Source organism: Dipodomys spectabilis, unplaced genomic scaffold (genome assembly GCF_019054845.1).
Source record: "Dipodomys spectabilis isolate Male_0828 unplaced genomic scaffold, ASM1905484v1 ptg000125l, whole genome shotgun sequence".
NCBI classification, from domain to species: domain Eukaryota; kingdom Metazoa; phylum Chordata; class Mammalia; order Rodentia; family Heteromyidae; genus Dipodomys; species Dipodomys spectabilis.
In genome coordinates, this window is record NW_024870802.1 from 11,743,688 (window position 1) to 11,760,265 (window position 16,578).

The 16,578-nt window shown below is 42.2% G+C and overlaps 1 protein-coding gene across 1 annotated transcript in view; it reads left to right on the forward strand.

Moving 5' to 3' along the window:
• Positions 1 to 7,615: 7,615 nt before the first annotated feature.
• The window catches only part of Fbxw4 (F-box and WD repeat domain containing 4), an 88,367-nt gene continuing 79,404 nt past the window's right edge, over positions 7,616 to 16,578 (forward strand). The window contains exon 1 of the mRNA XM_042689658.1: positions 7,616 to 8,352. Coding sequence (XP_042545592.1) covers positions 7,670 to 8,352 — 683 coding nt within the window. The 5' untranslated portion in view covers positions 7,616 to 7,669. The remainder of the gene's footprint in view (positions 8,353 to 16,578) is intronic.

Genomic DNA, 16,578 nt, shown 5'->3' on the forward strand with positions numbered 1-16,578 from the left:
TGATGCCAGACAACAATACAAGAATTTATCTTAGAGCCTAATTCTTATGGCCCTTTATTTTATTCAAAACTTCTTTGGGGCTGAGAAGGTGGCTCAGTGGTAGAGCGCTTGCTTTGCATGCATAAGGCCCTGAGTTCAATTCCTCAGCAACACATAAGCAAAAAAGAAAAAAGCCGGAAGTGGCGCTGTGGCTCAAGTGGTAGAGCGCTAGCCGAAGAGCTGAGGGACAGCGCTCAGGCCCAGAGTTCAGGCCCCACGACCGGACCCTCCCCCCCCAAAAAAAGAAAAAAACTTCTTTGACCTAAAGGAGGTTACTGTAGGATGATTAGTAATAATATTACTTATCTATAAATCTGCTGAAATCTTGGCTTTTTTACTTCACAAAATTACACTTCATATTTCCTGCCCTCTCCCTTACTTGCTTTTCTGTTCATTACAGAAAATCTTAGTTTTTGTATACATATGTATTTATATATACATACATATGTGTAATATGTATTTATATAATGTATTTGTAGAATATGTATTTAAATACATCTAACAATTCAGTGATAAAATTAGCAATTAGAAATGTGTTTTCTTACAGTTACAAAGTCAGGAGAATATCTTAGAATGACTTTATGGCCCATTGGACAAAGGATCTTTCTAGTACAACTGCTAATCCAGATGACTAGAAAATCCTCTCTTCCTGGAGATAGAACCCAAGGACTTTGTATTCTCTAAGTAAGTGCTCTAATACTGTGCTATCCTATGCCCTAGATAACTAAAATAAATATATATCTATGTATATATATATATGCATGTATATGTATTTCTTCTTTTTTTGTGTGTGAAGGGTTGTACTATGTCACTATGTAGTTCAAGGCTGGCCTCCAATTCTTAATCCTCCTATTGTGGGGCTTGAACTCTGGGCTTGGGCACTGTCCCTGGTCTCTTCAGCTCAAGGCGAGCGCTCTACCACTTGAGCCACAATGCCACTTCGGGTTTTCTAGTGGTTTATTGGAGATAAGAGTCTCATGGACTTTCATGCCCGGGCTGGCTTTGAACTGTGATCCTCAGATCTTAGCCTCCTGAGTAGCTAGGATTACAGGCATGCGCCACCATTGCTGGGTTATCAGCTGAAAATCTAAACAGAGGTTCACAATTTGTTACAGATGACTTATTTGGAAATTATTTTTTTGTTTTCTTTCTCCCTTCCTTCCTTCCTTTTTCTATTTTTTTGCACCTGGTTCAATAAGGTAGGGTTTCATACCATCATGAATCCATATGACTTATGAAACACATCACTTCCATGGGCATGAAACTGATGTCACAAAAGGCTTAAAGAAACTTTATAAAACTTTTATTTTCTAAAGTAGTTTTAGATTTACAAAAAAACTCATTAAGATAGTTATGGAGATTTCCCATATATTCCCACTAACACAGCTTGCTGATCATTTTGACTTATGATACATTAATTACAAGTAATAAACTGATCAAATTTCTATATTTTATCTCATATCTTCCTCCTTTTCTCTACCATAATCCAGACTAGGATACCACATTACATTTAGTCTGTTGTTTCTTCCTTGGCTCTTCTTGACAGTGACAGTTCATCAGTTTCCTCAGTTTTGATAAACATGACATTTTTGAAGAATATTGGTCTTGCAGAATGTTTCCCAATTGGTATTTGTGTGATTTTTTTTTTCAATTTTAGACTGACATAATGAATTCCAGAGAGAAAGAGAACAAAGGTGAAGTATAATTTTTGACACATTATACAAAGAGTATCTACTATCTTTTTTATTTTTATTTTTTGGTCCGGTCGTGGGGCCTCAACTCTGGGCTTGGGCGCTGTCCTTCAGCTCTTCAGCTCAAGGCTAGTGCTCTACCACTTGAGCCACAGTGCCACTTCCATTTTTTTTCTTTTTTGCTTATGTGGTGCTGAGGAATCGAACTCAGGGTCTCATGCATGCAAGGCAAGCGCTCTACCACTGAGCCACCTTCCCAGCCCTCTACTATCTTATTTTATTCCTTTGTGTTGCTGAGGATAGAACCCAGGGCCTCTATCACTGAGCTATATACCCAATGGAAGGTGCTTACAGATTAATCACTGAGGATGCTTACCAGGATCACTTGGCTGAAGTAGTAGTTGTCAGGCTTCTCCACTGTCAAACTGCCTATCTACCCCTTCCACACTAATCTTTGACTCAATCCTTCCCAAGGATTAGGGGATAATGCCCTACCTTCCTGAGGGTGAAGTATCTACATAAAGTATTCACAATTCTTCTGTGTGGGAGATCTGTAAAATAAACTTGTAAAGTATTAAAATAAAGGCTACGGCTGTAGTTCAGTAGTAGAGCATGTGCTCAAAAACAAGCCATCAAACAAAACCAAAGCTGAAACAAAAACAAAAACAAACTAGTTTTAAAAAAAAAGTGCCAGGGTTTGAATTCAGGATCTGGATGCTGTCCCTGAGCTTTCTTTGCTTGACTTGAGCCACAGCTCTACTTCTGGCTTTTTGGTGGCTACTTGTAGGTAAGAGTCTTATGGACTTTCCTACCCCAGCTTGCTTGGAACCACAATCCTCAGGTATCAGCCTGCTTAGTAACTAGAATTACAGATGTGAGTCACTGGCACCTGACTACATTTAGATTCTTTAAAAAATAAAAAGATTCTTTGTATGTCCCTCCCCCACAGTATAACCCCTGCTTTCACTGTATTTGATGTCAGTATAATTTGTGGAGGGGAAGGGGAAAAACAAATCGTTTAAATAGGGATAAAGATGGACCCATTGCAACAATGAGATGTACAAGTCGTTATGTCGAAAACGAACATTACAACTTTTGTGTGTGTGTGCGGGGGAGGGAAGAAGGGGCACCAGGGGAGGATGGGAAGGGATGGGAAGGGGAAACAAAGGAGGAGGCTATAATGCTTGATAAGAAATGTATTCATTATCTTGCCCATGTAATTGTAACTCCTCTGTACAGTATTTTCACAATAAAAAAATAAAATAAAATAAAAAGATTTCCAGGTGCCAGTGGCTCATACCTGTAATCTTAGTTACTCAGGAGGCTGAGATCTTAGGTTTATAGTTCAAAGCCAGCCTGGGCAGAAAAGTCCCCATGAGACTCTTACCTTCAACCAACTACTCAAAGACTGGAAGTGGCATTGTGGCTCAAGTGCTAGAGCACTAGCCTTGAACACAAAGAGGCTCAGGGACAGCGCCCAGGCCCTGAATTCAAGCCCTACAACCAACAACAACAAAAATAAACAAATAAAAATAAACATCAATAGATGTTAATACATGCTTACTGTCCAAAATTTAGAAAATATAAAGTACAAAGCACCAGCAAATACAACTACTCATAAGTCTACTTCATATAGACAATCACCTCTGGCACCATGTCATATTTTCTTCTAGTCTTTTCTGCATAAAGTAACAATATTTAATCAATATTTGTATGAAATTATTTCATATGAAATAAAAATGTTTTGTCTTTGAAAAAAATATATATATATTCATATAAAAACAGATCTTGGTGGCACTTCTAACCCAATTTCTGAAAATAACATTTTAGAGTGGCGCTGTAGCTCAAGTGGTAGAGCGCTCGCCTTGAGCTGAAGAGCTGAGGGACAACGTCCAGGCCCAGAGTTCAAGCCCCACGACCGACAAAAAAAAAAAAAAAAACGGGCTAGGAAGGTGGCCCAGTGGTAGAGCACTTGTCTTGCATGCCTGAGGCCCTGGGTTCGATTCCTCAGCACCACATAAGCAAAAAGAAAAAAGCCGGAAGTGGCACTGTGGCTCAAGTGGTAGAGCGCTAGCCTTGAGCTGAAGAGCTGAGGGACAGCGCCCAGGCCCAGAGTTCAGGCCCCACGACCGGACCCCAAAAAAAAAAACAAAAAAAATTTTAGGCTTTATTCCTCTATTTATGAGAAGCATAAATACTTATATTCACTGTGAGGCTGATTTTTCCTCCTTTCTAATAATATATCTTGTTCTTTAGTTTACTGTTATGATATACATTTTAAAATATAATGGATATGGTTTGAAGATACTTGCATGGCTATTAAAAAATCTGGCAATGGAGCCGGACTTGATGACTCAATGAGCTGGTGGCTCACAACCTATAATCTTAGCTACTCAGGAGGCTGAGATCTGAGGATTGCTGTTCAAAGACAGCCCAAGTAGGATAGTCTGTGAGATACTTTTTTTTTTTTTTTGGTGCTGATTCTGAGGCTTGAACTCAGGGTTTGGGTGCTATCCCTGATCTGCTTTTGCTCAAAGCTAGAGCTTTCCCACTTGAGCCACAGCTCCACTTCTGGCTTTTTTTGGTAGTTTAGTGAAGGTAAGAGTTTCACAGACTTTCCTGCCTGAGTTGGCTTCAAACTGTGGTCTTCAGATCTCAGCCTCCTGAGTAGTTAGGATTACAGGTGTGAGCCACTAGCACCCAGCTTCTATAAGATTCTTTTTTATTTTTTTGTCGGTTGTGGGGCTTGAACTCTGAGCATGGGAGCTGTCCCTGAGCTCTTCAGTTCAAGGTGAGTGCTCTACCACTTGAGCCACCAAGCCACTTACAGTTTTCTAGTGATTAATTGAGATAAGAGTCTGGGGGTGGGGAGATGGGAGGGCAGGTATGGTAAGGGGAAACAAAGGAGGAGGCAACAATGCTTGATAAGAAATGTACTCATTACCTTGCTCATGTAATTGTAACCCCTCTGCATGGTATTTTCACAATTAAAAACAATAACAACAATAATAATAAAGAGTCTCACAGACTTTCCTTCCCTGGCTGGCTTTGAACCATGATCATAAGATCTCAGCCTCCAGAATAGCTAGGATTATAGGCATGAGCCACCATCTCAGGCTTCTATGAGATTCTAATCTCCTTGGGCTGGGAAGGTGGCTCAGTGGTAGAATGCTTGCCTCACATGCATGAGGCCCTGGGTTGATTCCTCAGCACCACATAAGCAGAAAAAGCCGGAAGTGGCACTGTGGTTCAAGTGGTAAAGCGCTAGCCTTGAGCTGAAGAGCTGAGGGACAGCGCCCAGGCCCAGAGTTCAGGCCCCATGACTGGACCCCCCCTCCCAAAAAAAGAGAGAGATTCTTGTCTCCTGTTAACCAGCAAAAAGCAAAAAGTGGAGTTGAGGTTCAAGTGGTAGAGTACAATCTTGAGTGGAATAAGAAAATAGATAGTACCCAGGCTCTGAGTTCAAGCCCTAGTACCAGCACACACACACACACACACACACACACACACACAGAGGTCAGTAACAAGAGGCAAAGAGCTAGGAAGGTGGCTCAGTGGTAGAGTGCTTGCCTTGCATGCAGGAGGCCCTGGGTTCAATTCCTCAGCACCACATAGGCAGAAAAAGCCAGAAGTGGTGCTGTGGCTCAAGTGGTAGAGCGCTCGTTCTCCTTGAGCTGAGGGACAGCGTCCAGGCCCAGAGTTTAGACTCCATGACCAAAAAAGAAGAAGAAGAAGAAGAAGAAGAAAAAAGATCAGCAAGTGCCTTCCTATCAGAGATTGTCTTGGGCTATATGGGAAGATGATGATAAATTCTATCTACTGTTTTGGGCTGACGCTAGGCTGTAGTTTTATTTTTGTTCTTTTTAAAGTTCTTAATGATTTGGGAATACACATTACCCCCAAATTATACAACATTTGCTAATTTTCCATTTGGCTTTGTCTTTCTTCCTGATTGAATATTTTGGCTTTGGGAGAAATCATTAAGTCATAAATTCTAGTCTAAACTGTTCACCTGATTTGGTTGTAACAGAGTGATTTGATAATATGACCTGTTAAATTTTTATTTCACTGTTTTCTTTTCGAAGCAGGGCTTTCTTAGTAGCCTGGGCTGTCCTCAAACTGACATTTCTCCTGCTTCAGTCTTCCAACTGCTAGGATTAAGTGTATGTTACCATTGACCTAAAATTTGGTATTTTTAGGTGATGGTTTAATTTCTTATCAATAAAGTCAATATGGTACAACAAGTAAGTTGTATTTGATTGTGGACTTTATTCCTGATTAGGTATTGGGTTAATAAGTTATTTTTTTGTGCCTTCAAATTCTCCAACTAAACACTGTATACAAAAATCAACCCAGCTTTCTATATGTAAACAAAGAATAAAACAAAAATTAACATGTCTATACAAACAATATATTATATTCATCTCTGTCCTTCCAGGATAGCTTATAGTACAAAAATGTAGGAACATGGGCTGGGAAGGTGGCTCAGTGGTAGAGCACTTGCCTTGCATGCTCGAGGCCCTGGGTTCGATTCCTCAGCACCACATAAGAAAAAAAGCCGGAAGTGGCGCTGTGGCTCAAGTGGTAGAGTGCTAGCCTTGAGCTGAAGACCTGAGGGACAGCACCCAGGCCCAGAGTTCAGGCCCCACGACCGGACCCAAAAAAAAAAAAAAAAAAAAATGTAGGAACATCAATGATCATTGAATTGGCGATATTACTCTATATGCAGTGTTCAATAGTCTTCTAATAGTAAGATTCCTGAGAATAAAACTTCTGCATCTAAATTCTTTGGTTGTACTGAAATATATCAAATATTCCTCTTAATAAACCATTGCCTGAAACTTGTTTTCTGCACAAAGCCTTTGTTGTGTGTGTGTATTTTTTTTCTAACAGGATTTGACCTGTAACTATTACTGAGAATTTTCTTAGAGAGTTCAAAGCATTTTACAGGGATCACCTCATTTATCCCTCCAAAGTAAGGCAAAGGCATTATCTCTACTATGGACTGAGAACACTAAAAGGCCTAGATAGGTAGTGTGTGTGTATGTGTGTGTGTGTGTTATTGTTTTGTTAAGATGAAAAAGTAATTCCTGGGCAAAGCCAGATTCCCATTTGACCTTGTTACATGATGCTTCTATAGCTTTTGCACATTGTAATACAATGTAGAGGCTTCCCCTTCTTCACTCTGGCTCTTCTAGGTATTGTATAATTTTCAGAATTGATTTCTCACTCATTCCTGCTTCCTGAAAATGGGTGTTTAAAGGTGTAGAGTTCACTAGCTCTCAAGACTGGGTACTATGGGTCTAATGAGTGGTTTGGAAAAGCAATCCATAGTGACTTTAGAGAATCAACTTGTACTTGGTGGTGACTAGTGTGGAGTCCTAGCTCAACCGTTTCATGACTGTTTGGGGAGAGTTAGGGACTCAGGATCCAGTAGATTGAAACCTCCCAAAAGGACAGAACTTTGGTTCATATTCCAAATGAGAACTCAGGCACTGGAACCTGCCAACTTCTAGGGCTGCACGTTCATGGGGCTGTACGTGGTCTGTGGGAAGGAGGCATCGCCTGGGCCAGCAGAAAAGCCACCCAACGAGACGCTGCCTGAGGGCAGGGGCTCCAACTCGAGGCTCCCGAAGGTGGAGGTTTCTGTGGCCTTGTGATGAGCCTCGAACAAGATAATAAAGACATGTACTTCCACCAAGTGCTCCAGGAGATGCGGGGTGCCTTCGTCCCGGGGCCTGGCCGTACTCCGACGTGGCTCCAGCGCCGCAGGTGTGAGGGGCGGGCCCAGGCCTCGGCCCGCTCCGCCCCATGTGACCCGGTCCGGCACGGTGTCGCCTCCTCCCGGGGCAGCGGCGGCGGCGGCGGCGGCGGCGGCAGCGGCGGCGGCAGCAGCGGCTCGGGCCTGGCTTCGTGTCGGGACGGCCCCGGGGCCCCTCATGGGCAGCCAGGGCCACTCGGGTCCCCCCGAGAACCGCGGGCCCGGAGAGGGCGAGGGCGGGGAGGCGAGGAAGGTGCAGGAAGCGAAAGTCGCACGGGGGAAGCGAAGGAAGGGGAAGGGAAAGGGGAAGGGGAAGGGGAGAGGGGGCTCAGGCGGAAGAGGAAGTGGGGCGGAAGGGAAGCCAGGGCCGCAACCCGCGACGGAGACAGCGGGGCCCGGGGCTGAGACACCCGAAGCCGGCCCGGGGCAGGAGGGAGAGGCAGGCGGGAGAGTGCAGGAAGGGACGAGAAACGCCGGAAAGCGAGCTGAGTGGAGCGCAGGGACCGGGAAGGAGGAGGAACGGAGAGTCAGGAGCCGGCGGCGGGAGGATGGCAGGCCCGGGAGAGCACAGGGACGAGGGGGTCAGGCGTGGGGCGGCATCGCAGGGACCCGGGCGGCCATGGCGGCTGCGGCCGAGGCGGCGGCTGTGGAGCCGGCTGTGCGCCCCGCTGCGGGGCCGGCGCTCTGGCGCCTGCCCGAGGAGCTGCTGCTGCTCATCTGCTCCTACCTGGACATGCGGGCCCTCGGCCGCCTGGCCCAGGTGTGCCGCTGGCTGCGCCGCTTCACCAGCTGCGACCTGCTTTGGCGCCGGATAGCCCGGGCCTCGCTCAACACCGGCTTCACGCGGCTCGGCACCGACCTGTAAGCGCCCATTCTGCCGCCCGCTCTCCGCCTCGGGCCGTCCAGCATCCTGGGAAAGGGCGGGGCGCTGCGGCCTGCTTGGCCTGGGTCGTGTCACACCCCAAATTCCAACGTCCACACCAGACCTCGGCTGAGACACCTCCCCGAACACCTTCGGGGTTCTCAGTGCCTCTTCTCTCCAAAAAGATTCCTCAGTCAGTGACCCCCCCCCCAGCCCCCCAACACATCTCGGGTGGCTCCTCAAAATTAGCCATCTTAAGCACTCCCTTCAACTTTTAATTGTGGCTTTTCTTCTACGTTTGACCACCCCCTTTCCTCAGCCCAGAGCTGCGAGGATCTGGCCTGTGGTCATCCATTAGGCTTTGGACCAATCTTCTAGCTCAGATCTATCACCTAGGTCAGCTAAGTGACCTAACAGTGTGCTTTTGTGGACGTGCATCCTCCTCTCTTCGAAAGATTGTTAAGCTTCAGGACTCAGATAAAATCAGATGGGGAGAAAAGGGCTCAGATCCTAAAAGAAAGCCATTAGACCTAGTGTCAGCATAGTTCATGCCTTGATGTAAGGTAGGAGGACCTGAAAGAGGTATGAGCAGGAGGCTGGATTAGAACTAGGCCATGTCTAAAGTATTATTTTGACCTGTTTGGGGTAGCATATGAGACCTTTGAATAAACTTTCCCCAACTACTTAAGCTGTTAAATATAAATCGGAAGAGGGAAAAATGTGTGGAATTGGGGACATAAAAGATTTCAGATTGCACATTACTGAACCTGACTATATCAGAGTAGAATAAAAAGCCTTTTTTAAAACAAAAATTCATACAATCACCTCTACTCAGCTATTTCCATTGGGACTTTTTTTCAGTTGCAAGCCTCCCCCAGTTGTAATCTTACCGAACCTTACATAATAGGTACATAATGAATAATGCATTTTGGAATAACAAAATTGATATTTAAGTCACGTAGATACACTTATCTTTTGGAATTAGTATCTTAGGATAAAATCTCAAGATACACATTAGATCAAAGATTATGGCTTGCAAAGCTGTTGGACCAAGTTACAGTATATCAGCAAAGAATGATCAAACAAATTACATGTATGAATTTAAAATGTTTTTGTTACTTTAGTAACAATGATATACTACTTAAAGTATAATGATATAATGGTATATTATAGTTGTATTACTTTGCATCTCTTTTACTATTGGCCAGAATAAATATTTTCCCATGTGTTTGTTTACACTCTGAGATTATCTTTTTCATTTACTATTGAGGTCTTTGTGTTTTAGTTAAAAATCTAGAATTTGTGAGTCATAGATATTAAACTATAGTCTATCATCTTTGTTGTATTTTTTAACTTTTTTTTTTTTTTTTTTGCTGCTCTTATCTATTAGAAGCTTACACTTTAGAGTCTGCCAACCTTGGAAATTTATGTCTTCAACAGACTTGATAAATTTTCTGTTTGATTTCCAACTAGTTTTTTAATAAGTTGTTTATAAATAGTTAACACTTTCATCAATATCACTTAAATAGTTCTTTAGTTTCTACTATACCTTTTGTTAAATAATTCTTTCCTTTTGTTTCAGAAGGCTTACTTTGACATATATTGAGTTTTTACATATGTACCCATACATACATGTGCACATATATTTGATCTATATCTAAACTCTAAGTTTTTCCCATACCATTTTAAGTGTTTTTGCTTTTTGATAGTGTAATATGCGTTAGGCTTAGATTATGCTTGTTTGATTTATATTTGTTTGTTGTGCCCCCAGTTATACTTAGTTTCCCGCTGAAAAAGCTCTGTGCTTTTTTTTAAGGACTTCAGTGGTTTTAACTCTAAATTTCTGCACTTACTCTTACAGATTTTTAAGCATTATCATTTTGCTTGTATTGCAGCGCAGTTTCTGTTTTAGTCTGTTTTCCAGCAGAATATGATTGATGTATGGGATTACTAATATTCTTGTGTATGTTTTGAACCTGATTATTTTGTGTAATGCTTCCTATTTTAGTATGAGTTTGTTGATGATAATTATTTTCTAGGATTAAAAAAAAAATCACCTGAGCCTTTTTTGGGGGAATGCAGCCTTTCTCCTTGCCAAAATAGTGTTTTTCCTTTTATTTTCTTACCAGAACAAGTAAAAGGATATTATAAGAGAAGTTAGCTAAGATGACTAGAATCCAAGCTATGACAAAGTTTGGCTTTCTCTGGTGATTAAATGGATGTTTACTTGGCTTTCCCTTTCAAGTGCCCTAAAAAAGATATGGGACTGATAACAATGAAATGAAAATCAGCTTATAATATAAAGTGCTTTGAGACTGCGAAATGATTTTATGGCTTTACTATTATTAGAAGCATGTCCTATGATGAGCTATCCTTAACTTTCCAGAGAAGTTGTTTTGTCATAGCACTTGATAAAGAGCAGGGTCACTTCTCAGCTTTCTGGGTTGAGGGTAAGAGTTCTTCATGTTTTAGCAGGTGGAGAGAATGTTTAGCAGTATGGCCTGCTTCTGGACAGATTAAGAAACTTAATAAACCATGAAGAGAAGTGGTTGTCATCCTTGGGGAGAGAAGTCACACACCCCAGTTCTCTTAGGGCCTTAGGGGGTCAGGCCCAAAGTGCAGCAAGAGTTTGGTTTCTTAGATAGTACATGACTTGTTCATTCCTTGGGCTCATTTTACTGCAGAATGGGTCAGTGGGATAATATGTTTTTATAGGAATGGCACAAAACTTGATTTCCTTTTTAGAAGCCTTTTAACTTCCATAGCTCTGAGTTTTATCAACTGTAAAGACTGGGGATAACATTGGCCAATAAAATGAGGCTTAAATGTGGAGTACTAGCTAGGACAGTGTGCAGTTCTAGTAGGTACTCGATAAATTGCTCTCAAACAAAACTTTTTTTTTTTTTTTTTTGAGTCCAGTCATGGGGCCTGAACTCTGGGCCTGGGTGCTGTCCCTCAGCTCTTCAGCTCAAGGCTAGCTCTCTACCACTTGAGCCATAGTACCACTTCCGGCTTTTTTCTTTTTGCTTATGTGGTGCTGAGGAATCGAACCCAGGGCCTCAGGCATGGTAGGCAAGCGCTCTACCACCGAGCCACCTTCCCAGCCCTCAGATAGAACTTTTTAATTGCTTGGCTTCTTCTTCAGTCAGTATTTGCTAAAGTGAGGAGGATAGATAACACACACATCTTAGTTTCTGTCACTTGTCCTAGAATGTTTTTTACAAATACGAAGGCTGAAACTGTTGGCTTAAGGCCTGGGCTTGCTGCTTAAGAGCCTCCTCATTTCTCAGAAAGCAAACTGCCAAGGTTTTCTGACCTTCCCGCCCAGGGCTAGCTACGTTCAGTTTGGCTCTTCCTAACTGATCATAGCTTTGTTGAGTAAGATGAACTGCTTTGATTCCTTGTGATTGGTTAATGGTCTTATACTTGTGCTTGAAGGCATTTGAGCCACTTTAAAACCACAAACAAATAATTTGCTCCCCTTTAGGCCTCTTGCCCAAACAGTGAACACTAATAGGTATCCTGAGCCTTTTTTTTTTTTTTTCCTTCTTTTTAAAGGGGACACAAAGTTTGACTCAGTCAACTGATTTCAAATGAGTTTTGTTTGAAGGCTTTGTGAAGCCTGGAGGAATAGAAATACCTTGAATATAGTAATAAAGATCAAGACACTGTTTCATTCAGCAGTCTTTTTAGTTTTTTCCTGAAGTGTGTGAGTGTGGGTGGGAGCTAACCTAGTTGAGTGAAGATCGAGCAAAATGGTAGAATTCAGCGCTGTTGATGTATAATGCAGGCTGCAGGTAAGAACTAAGACTGTGGGAAGAGGAGCACAGGCTCAACTCTGCATATTCTGATACAAGAAAAAAGAATGAAAAGAAAAATATATTTGCGTATATAAACCTCTAAAATAGATCTACAAAAACTTCCATTTCTATGTTAAAGCATACTTGATCCCCCTCCTCCCTGTTTAAGTGCTACATATTTTCAAACAGGAATTTCATTTAAAATATTCTGTGTACAGTACCTGGATGCTCTTGCATTTGCCTGTGATAGATTTGCCTGGAATTAACAATAGGGTTTTCAGGAGTGGGGATCCTGAGGTGTTTGCCCTGGCATGCACACTCATTCCTCTGGCAGGTCGTGCAGCCTTAGAGCTCTTTGAGGCTGGGGGACGGGGTATCTATTTCAGTGATGATTAACGTCCAGAGTGGTGAGATAGACACAGATAAGCAGAGTGTGTTTGTTTGTTTTAAAATGATTGCACCTAAGAACTCCCCCCCTCCCAATTTACCCCTAGCCCAGAAAGCATAAAGTTTCCTTTTCTAACTCTAAATGGAGAAGGCATTGCTTGCTTACTGGTCACATTTAAGGTCTAAATTGTGATTTTCAGAAAACAGTTAGCAACCCAAAGTAGCTTAGGCTTTCTCTTTCTCCTTTCTGTATTACCTGAAGTCACTCTTATGTTCTCTAGTACACTGAAAGATTTCAGCATAGACATACCGTCTTCATCTATTTTGGAAAGGCTATTTATTTTATTTTTGTGCTGGTCCTGGGGCTTGAACTTAGGATCTGGATGCTGTCCCTGAGCTTTTTTTTTTGTACAAGGCTAGCTCTCCACCACTTCTGCCATAGCTCCACTTCTCTTTGGGCTTTTTACTGGTTAAGTGGAGATAAGAATCTCATGGACTTAATTTCCCACGCTGGCTTTGAGCCATGATTTTCAGATCTCAGCCTCCTGAGTAGCTAGGATAAAAAGTGTGAGCCACTGTGCCCAGCTAACACCTTCTTTTCTGGCATCTGTGAGTTAATAAAAATAGGGTTCAGTTTTCATGGTCACAGTAAGTAAAGCAATACACTTGTGGAGGCAGGAAATAATGGTTTAGTGCAGTCTCTTCCTTCAAATGCAGACTAGAAGAATGGAAAGTCCTTCTAAGCAGCAGGAATGAAGATGTTGCACTGTTCTTTCCAGGCTAATAACATATGAATGCTAGGGATGAATTTCTTACTTTCAGGACAGAAATACAGGACCCAAAGTCTTTATCAAGTGGGAATTTACATCAGAAAGATATCTCTGAAAAGTCTTTCAATACTTCATATTTTCAGGTTTCTGTGTGTAGAACATTCATCTGAGGTGGAGCTTATGCTCAAGTTACTGAAATCCAGCTGGCTGTGAGGTTACTGAGGATGCATACAGATTTTTGTGGGGGAGAGGGGAGGGAGGTACTCAGGTTTGAACTCAAGGCCTCACACTTGGTACACAGGTGCTTTTACTGCTGAACATGCATCCAGCCCTATTTTTGCTGGTTCTTTTTAGATAGATTCCCTATGAGTGTCTGTTTTGCTTCCTGTTGTAGTTAGGATAATGGTTATGTGGTTATGTGCTACCATGTTTAGCTGTATTGAAAAAGGGAGTTTCTTAGACTTTTCTGGCTAGGCTGGCCTTGAACCTTGATCCTTTTCATCTCAGTCTCTGGAGTAGCTAGGATTATAGGTGTGAGTAACTAGCACCTGGCTTTTTAAAAAATTAATTGTTCATTAATTAATTTTTGAGTGTTTGTCATAGAAAAGAATTACCTTTGCATAACAACTTAAACTCTGGGTTGATTTGGAATACTAGAGATTGAACTCTGTCTTGCACTTACAAGGCAAGTTTTCTACCACTTGAGCCACATCTCCTGTACCTTTTTATATTGGTTATTTTCAAGGCATGGCCTTATTTAATGCTGGAGCCAGCCTAGACTGCAGCCTGCTTACTTGTGCTTACTTACCCTTGTCACTGGGAGTGACAGGCAGGTACCTCTGGCCCAGCTATGGGGGTTTTCCCATAGCTAGAATAACAGATGTATCCACTGCCTAGATTGAAATGGAGTTTCATAATTTCTTTTTGTGTCTAGCCTATTCTTGAACCATAAACCCCCAATCTATACTACTCAAGTAGTTAGAATTACAAGCTTGAGCCCCTACACCCAACTTAGATTTTTTTTAAAAATTAATTTTGAGTGTTTGACATAGAAAAGAATTACCTTTTTATAATAACCTGAGCTCTGTATTGACCCTGGTTTTATATTATTTTCACATCCTGACTTTTAACCTGGGAATAGTAGAAATTTAGGTAGTCTCTTCTTGAGGCAAGGTTCTAGTAAATGTTAACATTTAAGATGAAGAAAATAGGAGAAAATTGGCTTTTGAGCTTTCAGTGAAAATTGACATTCTCTTTCCTCCTTCTGCCCCTCATCTATAGGGACTGATTTCTCAGAATTTTTTTCAGGTGTATCAACCATTAGACAAGGTTGAAAAGCACAGATTTGGTTTACTCATGAGGCAAGACCTTTCTGTTCTGCAGTCTTGCTCAGATGTGAATTGTATTCAGTTGGACTCAGTTGTAATCAACAGAAGCAAGATGATTGGATAATTAAATATGTGTGAATCCTACTTGTAAATGAATATTCAAAGCTGCATCTAAAACTGAATGTGAGAATATCTGAAGAGAGAATTGACCTTTGTTAGAGGGCCAGCTGTCCAGTCTCAACTTTGAGTCAGTTCTTCATTTTCTCCAGACTGTCCACTTTGCCTTCCCTGGAAGTCTGGGCCACCCAATGGGCCCTGTGCCTGTCCCTCTTTAGCCCACAATTAATTGCCAGCACATTCTTTCTTTTTTGGTATTTGACATGAGCTCAAATTGCTGAGAAAGGTGACAACTGTGAAATGAAGTCAGGGCTTGGAGACACCTTAAAAAATACACGGAAAGGCCACTAAATGACAAGAGCAGACTGCCAGGCTCTTTCAAAACATCACCACGTCTGTTGACTTTCCATTCCTTGTCCACAGCACAAAATTGGAGGTCAAAGAATCATAGGAGTTAGAGATGGAAAAGACATTTGGGGTCAGCCAGTTCATTCCTCCACCTTCTCTTGCCCCTGATTCCGAATCATTCCTTACATTATATTTTCTCCCTGGGCTCTTGTACAGTTTTCACGGTCTTCACTCAACCCTAGCCATCACCTTTGGGAAATGATGCTGGAGGGTCTGTCCAGTTTCTCAGCAAAGAGAGATATTGCCTCTGCCCCCCATTGACATTAGTGAACTTCTTTGTTGGTGGTCTCAGCTGAGAGGTTGAAGGCCCACTGGATGTCTCTCTGTTGGTTGGTGATGAGGCTTTTCTCAACAGAGTTGAAGACCATTAATATATGTTGATAGCAGGCAGGGGATAATGAGTTAGGATAAAAGAAGCCAAGTCCAAGACTTTTGTTTTCCAGTCTCTCAGCTCATAGGGGATTTGTATATGCAGAGATGTGTGGTATGAAGACAGGTGGACAGAGACACAGACATTGCCTCAAATAGGAGTTAGAAAGGAAGTCTGGCTTGAAAGTTAGTGGATTAAACGAACCAAAAGTATAAATAATTGTATAAGTAGTACTGTTTAGAGAACTCCAGACTGGTGGCTTACTGTACCAGAGCTTAAGTTTCCAATCAAACTGAGGAGAGCAGATGGGCTGGAGACAGGAATTTGGGGCAAGTGACAGTAGCTTTTGTGGTCCCCCTTGCTTTGAGAAAGGAGAGGAAGAGGAGTCTTATACTCACTGTGTGGTTTGGAAGGAGGAACAGTTACTTTTAGAAGCAGCTTTGGAAGGATACCTCCAACTCCCCCTCTTGTTCCAGCAGCTGTTGGGAGCAGTCCGAAGGGGATATTATATTTCTTCTGGTTACTCTGCCAAGAATGAGAGGAAATCCACAATCTGTGGGGCTTGGAGGGAGGGATGGGGATGGGGTGGCAGGTGATGGGACAGGGAAATTAAATTGTTTTATAGTAAATACATTTGAGATACTTTTCCTGGAAAGCTGTTTCACTGAAAGGAACAGTATTTCTCTGCTCACTAACTATAATGAATTTCTCTCTTAAAAAAAAAAAAAGGAAATGGTTGTTGGTACTTCTTTTTCTTTCTTCTCTGTAGTTCCAGCTTTGACCTCCCATTTCTTTGAATTTCTCACATGGAAAGGTGAATGAAGTTTCAGATGTGGTGGTGTGTGCTCAAGGAGGGAGGGGGTGTTCCCTCCATTCCCTCCAGAAGTGCAGTGCTGGAGAAGGTAGCATTCATCCTTAGCTTGGCTGCATTTTTTTTCTTTTTAATCATAGTGGCCTAGAAACTACACGTGAAAACTGGCTGGTGGCTTCTGGCTCATGTTCTCTCCATCCCTTCGTCTAGTCTTGGAGGAGACCAGGGATTGGG